At 54.2% G+C, this 9,124-nt stretch overlaps 1 protein-coding gene across 1 annotated transcript; it reads left to right on the top strand.

Moving 5' to 3' along the window:
• Positions 1 to 1,387: 1,387 nt before the first annotated feature.
• LOC128851978 (acrosin-binding protein-like) lies at positions 1,388 to 7,995 on the top strand. Its single transcript, XM_054064482.1, is given in 8 exon segments — positions 1,388 to 1,440; positions 1,969 to 2,081; positions 3,734 to 3,943; positions 4,069 to 4,127; positions 4,129 to 4,164; positions 4,278 to 4,383; positions 4,519 to 4,831; positions 6,641 to 7,995. Coding segments are annotated over 8 exon segments (936 nt in total). The 3' UTR covers positions 6,687 to 7,995.
• The last annotated feature ends 1,129 nt before the right edge of the window (positions 7,996 to 9,124 follow it).

The following is a 9,124-nucleotide window of genomic DNA, read 5'->3' as shown; positions in this document are numbered from 1 at the left end:
AAGCTGGCTTATTTGGTTCAGGAGTTAGAAAACAGCCAGAGGAGACTGAGTCTGCGCAAAGTTCAAAAAGAAATGTATTCATCCCGAGGAAGACTTCCTACTTCATCCCTAAGACCCCAGCCCGTGACCATCAGGAGGCACTATGCAGGCATAAGATTGGAGCAAACTTTCCAGATCTAATTATAATATGAAACGGAGAAAGGGTATGAATATGTAGTAGGCGCTTATACCTATGCATGTCTTTACACTATAAGTAGCTGCTTATTAAGCTATACAATGTGCAAGCTAGGAGGAGAACCCTCTTGCACCCCAGCGCTGGAAATAAACATACCTGCTTTATAACTCATTTTGGGTTACAGCGTTTCATTCCGCAAAAACAGAGAGATGTGGGGGAGCTTGGGCGGATGGTGACAAATAGCGATCCAGGCTCTGCTGGTGTGTAATTGAGCTGGTGGGATTTGGACAAACGTTGCTGAACTCAGTTTTCCTACTGCATCGTTGGCCCCTGCTGTGTGCAGCTCCCTCTCCGACAGCGAGTACAGCACCTGCTTTATGAGTGTGTGGCCCATTCCCACAGGGCTGTTGACCTTGTTCCGTTCTGTTTCTGCATCGGTGGTCCATGCTGCGGGCAGCCCATTATCAGACAAGGAATACCGGGCAGTCTTTCTCAGCCTGTGGTCCCTGTGGAAGAGAGAGATGTCCTGCACCATGTGCTAGGTTGATGGCTGCCTCAGCCTCGCAATCCTGAAGCTGGATTCAGAATCTGAATGGGATTCAGAGTCCTGAACTCTCCCCTAGCGGGGCAGCGTCAGGCCTTTGGCTCTGGTGTAGAAGATGAAAGCTCCCCTGTGGAAGAAGGTTTGGTGGCATGGAGCTGCAGTGGGCTCCCCTGTGTGCCTGCTGATCTCCCATAACGACACTTGCCCATCAAGAAGGTTTCTGGGTGGCTTCAGAAAGGTTCCTCAGCACCGCCTGCCCCCGTGCCCCCCCCCAACCCCCCGGTGTCCTGCTCTCTCCCGAGCTCCAGGGTAGGCTTCTGTCTCACCCGCCGGTGCCCTGCTGGACTCCCAAGAAGGACGCTCTCCTGAAAGGCTCCTGCACACAGGGGAGTCTGAAATCCCGGCTGGAGAAGGAGCTCCCCGTGACCGTGTCAGAGGTACCGAGAGCTCTACAGGAGAGAAGGTTACTGCTTCCAGTCCCGCCAACTGTGGCAGCCCTGTCTTCTCTGCCCCCTCACCTTCCAAGCTGGAATCCCCTGCTCCGGAAAAGACATTGTGGAAGCAACGCATGCAGAATAGCATTGGGAAAGTACTGGGCCTTCTCTGTGGAGAACTCGCTGGGCACGCAGGGCTGTTGTCTGCAGCGCAGCCCTGAGTCAAGGGCAGGGATGGCACCCGGCGGCACCCAGGAGGCAGCGCAGGCAGCATGTTTCCGTGGCAGGTGAGGACCTTTAGCTTCCCATGTTGCTTTGGGTGAACAATTAATTGTTACCAGGTTTTTGCCTTTCTGTCTAATCCAATGGCTCAAGCAGGAGAGAGGCTTAATAAGTTAGGTGGTTGAGAGCTAAGCAAGGCTGCCCCGTGGTCAACGCTCAGCCATCTTCTACCAGACATCTCCTTGCTGTGCCCTCAGGTGGACAAAGCTAGGCAGCAGATCCTGCAGGGCCCCTGGACGAGCTCCTCAAGCTGTGCTCCCCATCTAGTCCCTCTCACATCCTCCCAAACGCACACACAGCTCTGTAGCCTGTGTGTTACACAGGCATGTAAAGACTCTGACGATTCCGCCATTCCTTCATGCTTTTGACCAAGAGCCCAGGGTTTTGTTGGGAAGGGTTTCTCCTTGTGCTTTGGCATAGTTTACCCTACCTGCGCTTTTGAACTAAAGGTCTGTCTTTTCAGCTGATGACCAGAGATGAGGCTTCATTTCCTTTGTTCCTTTCTCTGACTTGTCTTCTAGCCCTCAGGAATGACGAGGCAGCGATGATCCTGTGCTCTGTGGTGATGAAGGAAAACTGTCTCATGTCAGTGGTCATCAAGGCCTGGAAGGAGCTGGAAAAGAGACTCTTTGGCTTTGGAGGTTCGGTAAAGATGCTGATGGTCCCCGTTTGTGCGGTCTGTGTGTAGGCTCCCTGAAGTGCTGAGCACAATCCTCTGATGGTCAGAGTTGGTCATCATTGTGCTTGAGGTTCTATCTCATGGGAGTAAGTTAGTTAGCTGACGAGGGAGGCAAGCTCGAAGCCAGGCACAAGGGAGCGGCTCAGTCTCCTTTTCCTGCCCTGACCTCTTTGCTGCATTCACCTTAGGTGGCGTCACGTAGACGTGAGCCATCACTCTGCTTTCTGCTCGCTTTCTGCTCGCTCCAGATGGAGCAGTGTCGCAACATGAGAAACGTGTACCGTGTTCAGTGTGATTCAGGCAGCTTCTCTGCCTACATTGGGTTTGCGGTATCATCCCAGCACCAGGCAGCAGACAAGAAGGTACTAAGCATGTTGTGTGTCATGCCGGCCTCTGAGGAGGATCCTGCATCGCCTGGTGGGCAAGGGGAAGGAGAGGCATGGCTCTCTTCTTCATCCCTTTGCAGACCAGCTCCTCATCGCCCTTGCAGACCAATGGCATGGAGGATATAGGAAGACTGAAGGTGGAGCACTGGTGCAGCAGCAGAGGCAGAACAGGCCAGAGATCATCCTCTCTCACCGCTGCTCAGCTGCTTCTCCCTCCTTCTCTCTCCTGCCCCATCATCCCAGTCTCCGCATGCCATCCGTCAGGAGGTTCCTCTTTTCTTGGGCGCAGGATGGGCGGTGGTATTAGTGCTACAAAGTCCGGCTCTCCTTGCAGGTGTCTCACTGTGGCTGCTGCAGGAACGAGGTGTCCTGGGTGCTGAGATGGAGGGAGAGGAGCAGGTGCGGCTGTGGCACCAGATGTTGCGTAGCCTGTGGTGCAGAGGCTGGTGGGGCAGGAGCAGGAGAGTGTGTGGGAAGCACAGGGCTCTGGTCAGTGTCTCTGGTGGGGCAGAGAGCCTGGAAAGATTTGGACTGGAGACAAAAGGCTGTTCCTAATGGCAAGTGCTAGCCTCCCAAGCAGGAATTTGCAGTGTTTTCCCTGTAGTGTTGTCTGGTACCACCAGCGAGGGTTTGAGTTGGTCAGCTTGTAAGCTTTCGTCCGGGTCCTTGTTGGCTGCCATTAACTCACGTCCCAGTCTCGTCTTCAGCCAGCTGAGGAAGCACAGGTGCCCCAGCCCCTCTTCCAGAGTCATTGGCTGAAAGCCGTGGTGACATCAGTGGCCCTTCCCTCAGCTCTTCAATCTGCCTTGGTGGCACGACAGCAGAAAAAAACTGGGCACAGCTTTCTGAAGCTCCCAGAAGTTCATCGCCTCTTCTGGACACTCGGCTGCTTCCCCCATTCTTCCATGCTTTTGGGCGAGAGCCCAAGGTTTCACTGGGAAGGGTTCCTTGCTGTGCTTTGGGGTTGTTTTCCCCACTTCCAGTTTTGAACTAAAGGTCTGTCTGTTCAGCTGATGACCAGAGATGAGGTTTGTTTTCCTCCATCCCTTCTTGGTCTTTTTGCCCTCAAAAACGATGAGGCAGTGGTGATCCTGATGAGACCTCAGGGTAGCTTATCCTGGTTCCTCCCTCAGGATGTGCAGACCAGAGCAGGCAGCCCTGCAGCCGCTCTTGCCTTTCCACCCACTGTTCTCCCCCTTTGGAGGGTTAAGCACAGTCTGCCTTTTCCCACAGGGTTGCTGACCTTGCTCGGTTCTGTTACTGCATCGTTGGCCCCTGCTCCAGGCAGCCCACTTTCGGACGATGAATACCGGGACTTCTTTCGCAGCCTGTGGCCCCCGTGGAAGGCAGAGGTCTCATGCACCATGCGCCAGACATATGGCTGCCTTAGCCCAGGAATCCTGAAGCTGGACCGGGAGGAGAACCACGGGGTTGTCCCCAAAGGTAAGGGCACTCTGAAAACAGCCATCCAAGAGGTCCCCAACTCTTACTGCGCCCCAGCCTAGGGGCCACATAGCTAAACTTGCAGCCTGCCCCCATCCCACACTTTCTCTCTCCACTCCCTCCAGGGTGGATCTGCTCCGACTTCCCAGAGAGGATGCAGTTTGAGAGCTTCTGCCAGTTCGCCCCACTACCTCTGCTTCAAAGGCCAGTTCTACGTCAAGGTGGGGAGTGGCATTCAGCACAGGGAATAGGGGGGAATGTCTTGGGAGACGCAGCAGGTCAGCAGGAAGGGAACCCAATGGGAAACATTTTTCTCCTTCTCAGCTCTGCTCAGCGAATCCAGTGTCCAAATACGTCTACTCATAAAAACCTCTTCCTAGTGGGGCAACATGAGGCCGTGGGCTATGGAGTAAAGGATCAGAGCTCCCCTGTGAGAGAAGGTTCGGCTGCACGGAGCTGCACTGGGTGCCCCTGTGTGCCTGCTCATCTCCCACAATGACCCTTGCCCATCAAGCAGCTTTCTGGGTGACTCCAGAAAGGGTCCTCAGCCCACCCGTGTCCTGCTCTCTCCCCAGCCCCAGGGCAGGCTTCTGTCTCACCTCCTGGTGCCCTGCTGGAGTCTACGGGGCTGCTTCTGCTACCACCAACTGTGCCATCGCCGGCTGCCCCTGCCCCCTCGCCTCCCAAGCTGGAATCCCCTGTCCAGGAAGAGACATCGTGGAAGCAACACCTGTGGAGCAGCATCTCGAAGCTGATCTCCTGGGCCCTCTCCACAGAGAACTCATTGGATACGCACGGCTCCTCTCCACAGCGCAGCCCGGAGGCAGGGGCAGGGAGCTCACCCGGCACTGCTGAGGAGGCAGCACAGGCACCTGCACCCCATGGCAGGTGAGGACCTTCAGCTTCTCATGTTGCCTTGGATAAAGAACTAATTAATTGTTACCAGGTTTTTGCCTTTCTGTCTAATCCAATGGCTCAAGCAGGAGGGAAGCTTAGTAAATTCCATAATTGAGAGCCAAACGGGGCTGCCCCATGGTCAGTGCTCAGCAGACTTCTACCAGACTTCTCCTTGCTGTGCCCTCAGATGGACAAAGCTAGGCAGCAGATCCTGTAGGGCCCCTGGACAAGCTCCTCCAGCTTGCTCCTCTTCTTGTCCCTCTCACATCCTCCCGAATGCACACACAGCTCTGTAGCCTGTGTGTTATACAGGCACGTAAAGACTCTGATGATTCCCCCGTTCCTCCATGCGGTTTGGCCAAGAGTCCAACGTTTCTTTGGAAAGGGTTTTTTTGCTGTGCTTTGGGGTTGTTTTCCCCGCTTGCACTTTTGAACTAAAGGTCTGTCTCTTCAGCTGATGACCAGAGATGAGGCTTGATTTCCTCCCTCCTTTTCTCTGTCAACCTTTCAGACCTCAAGAATGACGAGGCAGTGATGATCCTGTGCTCTGTGGTGATGAAGGAAAACTGTCTCACATCACTGCTCACCAAGTCTTGGAAGGAGCTAGAAGAGAGACTCTTTGGCTTTGGAGATTCAGTAAAGATGCTGATGGTCCCCTTTGTGCGGTCTGTGTGTAGGGCTCCCTGAAGTGCTGAGCACAATGCTCTTGACGGCCAGAGCACATCAGCACTGTCCTTTTGGGTGTCCTCTCTTGGGTAAAAACTGAGCTGGGTGACAGGGGAGGCAGGCTCTGAGCCAGGGATATGGGAGCCCTTCAGTCTTTTTTCCCTCCTGACCTCCCCACTGCATCCACACTAGTGTGTGACAGCATGGGTCGGCGCCACATGGACCTGCACCCTCACTCTGCTTTCTGTTCGCTGAAGATGGAGCAGTGTCAGAACAGGAAAAACCTGAAACGCGTTCACTGTGATTCAAGCAACTTTACCAACTACATCAGCCCTCAGGTCTCAGCCCAGCTCCAGGCTGCAGAGAAGGAGGTACTAAGCATGTTGCATGTCTTGCCGGCCTCTGAGGAGAAGTCTGAATCGCCTGGTGGACAAGGGGAGGGAGAAGCATGGTTGTTTCTATCCTTTTCCAGACCAGCTCCTCACAGCCCTTGCAGGTCAACAAAACGGAGAATTTAGGAGGGCCGAGGGTAGAGCAGTGGTGCAGCCGGATAGCGAGCCGTGGTTGTGAAGATCCTCGTGTGTTTCTGTGGTTGAAGGCAGAGTACAATGCCTTCCAAGAAGGAGATGCCCCAGCCCAGGTGGGTGCCCAGTAGATGCTCCCATTCCTCCTCCTCCTCCTCTGGCCTTCATTCCCATCTCCCCAGATCTGCGACTCAAACAGAGTGAGGTACCCAAACTACTGCACCTTAAAGAACCACCAGTGTCTCCAGCAGAGCCTCTACAATCAGAAGATGAGAAGCAGCCTGCACTGCCCTTCACACAGCCCTTTCCTCCGTGGCCGGTCTCTTCACATATAGCCCCAAATCCCTGCAGGACTCACTGGGCCACTGCTTTTCCCTCCAGTAGGAAAGGACCGGGGGTGTTTGGTGGGGGGGTGGTGACAAATAGTGACTGAAGCTCAGCTGCTGTGGAGTTGAGGCAGTGGGATTTGCTCCGACACTGTAAGAGATGGCAATGGAGACAGCCACTAACATTGGACAGTCTCAGGATGCCATCCGTCATGGGGGTCCTGTTTCCCTGCGGGCAGAATGGGCAGTGGTATTAGTCCTACAAACTGGGGCTCTCCTTGCAGGTGTCTCGCCACGGCTGCCAGAGAAATGAGAGCTACCGAGTGCTGAGTGAGAAGGAGGGAGAGGAGCAGGTGCAGCTGTGGTGCGAGAAGCCTGGATAACAGGCTGATGCACGGGAGCAGGAGGATGCACGGGAAGCACAGCGCTCCGGGGCAGCCCCTGTTGCAGCGAGAATTTTGGAGAACCTTCCTGGGACTATTGGGAGGTCCTATTGAGGGTGTGAACTCGTAGGTGAGGCCTCCAAAGTTGCTGCAGGAGGGTCCATTGTTAAATAAACAACTTACATAGCTCTAAAAATGTCAAATCTCTGGTCTCAGCTGCCCTCCACTCGCCCCTCTCCTGGAGCGTGGCCACAGCCCAGGAAGGTGGATCAAGGGAATGGCTGGATATCTCTTCTCTTTGAACTAAGGGGGCTGTTGAGGTGCAGCATTCCTGCAAAGTTCTCCTACAGTGTTCATTCCCGTGCTGACTGGTCAGCCGAGGTGTTGATGGCCCATCTCCACAATGCTCCCCTTCAAGTCCCGTGCACACTGAAAAAGCTACAGTTAAAGTGACACAGCCCAGTTCTACTGAGAATGCGACTAGGATGCATTTTCTCACATTTTCTCACACTATGCATTACAAAAATAACACAGAGCTGTTCTACTGATTACAGCAATGCGAAACTATACAAGTAGCAGTGAAATGCGGATCGTGCATGGGACACCTATTTTGCTTTAGGCCTATTGATCAGGCCCTGTCACTTGAGCATTGGAGAAGGCATCAGCTTTGTGGACCGGGATTTGGAGCTGCTGGCCCACACGTCCTTATCTAAGGTCCACAGCTGCTCTTGGCTCCATCCTTCTGCAGGCCTATAGAAGGCAGAGTAATCTAAAACCAGGCAGTTCTGTTACACTGCCGTTGTAATAGTAACAAAACCGTTTTATCAGCAGTATTCTAAATGGCCCATCTTACACAAAGTCAAGCAGCATTGTAACATGGGCCAAAAGGATCGCACATATCCTGGTATGATTCCCTCGGAAGCCACTCCTGGGGTTTTGCTCAGGGGTTGTTACACACGATGCCTTGGGTGGTATTACACCTCCCATAAACGGTACTATTCCTGTTTCGGGGAGCTCAGTCTACACTCCTCGCAGCTGTAATGGGTGGGGTATCAGGAGGAGGATTATGAACACAGGTCCTGTATGACATATGCTTCCACTCCCTTGACCTGTGGGGCTGCAGCCCACAGTCAGGGTAGGAGATTTCTTTTTGGTGGCAAGCATAGGAGTCAATCCAGTCTTGCCGGTCTTGCTGCACTGGGTGCGCTTGTGTGCCTGCTGATCTCCTGTCAAAAACGGACAATGCAAAATCTTCAAACAAAAAGTTTATTATGAAACATTTATTATGAGGTACCAAATAGGCACAGCAAGGAAGCAGCGCTGGACGCGCGGCTGGGGCTCGGTCACATCAGCCAGAGGCGCACCTAGTGCAGGGTCCCCTCCCCTTTGATACATCTCGTGAAAACCGTTACAGTCTGCCGGGAAAGCAGTTAACAATAAAGCCCATCCGCCCCCGTCCCATCAGAACAATAAGGCCCATCCGTCCCCCCATCAGCGCGGGTTGTGCCCGGCGAGGGGAGCGGGGCCGCTCCTGCCCCTCCCTCCCCGGACCCGGCACAGAGCGGGCCCTCGGGCCGTGTCCCCAGCTCCGCCCTCGGGGAGCGGGGCTGCAGCACCGCCCAGCAAAAGCGGCAGCGGCCAGAGCTCAGGCAAAGGCTGTGGGGCAAAGAAAGAAGCGAAGTCGGGCAGCAGTTTGGCCCCGTGCACTTTTCTCCATCCCCTGTATGGCTTAAATCCCTGTCTTTCGCTCTGAAGGGGTTGTTTTCGCTCTCGTTTTGCTCTATGGTTCTTTAACCTTTCAAGGACCGATAACAAAGTCCTTACCAGATCCTGGAAACACGACGTTTTGGTCTCTCTGGAAGGGCAGAGAGCAGGGTGACAAAGAGCAGAAGGACAAACTGAAAACCTGGGTGGTTTGACTTTCCCTTCAGCCTGTCAGCTCTGCTCTCGGGAGACCTCGCCTGGAGTGCTGCGTGCAGTTCTGGGTTCTTCCGCACAGGAAGAACGTGGATCCGTTCAGACCGAGGTATGGTGGGTGCCTCTCCCGTGGGCAGGCACGTGTGAACACCAGCCATTCCTTAAAGCTCCATTTCTTCACACAGCATTGTAACCACAGGAGCCTAAAGGTAGGGCGGTTGACCTCTTTTAGCTTCCAGGCCTGGCAATTCCTCTGATCGCTCCCCTTGGCCTTCCTGCCCAGGAAAGGACCAGGTTGCATGCTTGATGAGCCCTGAAGGAAAAACTGCTCCCATGCTGCACACCCTTTACGTCAGGCACCTGCAGCCAGCTTGTGGCTTGAATGGATCTCATTCCAAATTCCAGCCACCAAAAGTCGGCACACTTTCATCTGCTGACAAAGAGAGCCTTCCAGCAGATCCCCATCTT

This window comes from Cuculus canorus, chromosome 1 (genome assembly GCF_017976375.1).
Source record: "Cuculus canorus isolate bCucCan1 chromosome 1, bCucCan1.pri, whole genome shotgun sequence".
Classification (NCBI taxonomy): domain Eukaryota; kingdom Metazoa; phylum Chordata; class Aves; order Cuculiformes; family Cuculidae; genus Cuculus; species Cuculus canorus.
This window is presented reverse-complemented; position numbering and strand designations above follow the sequence as displayed.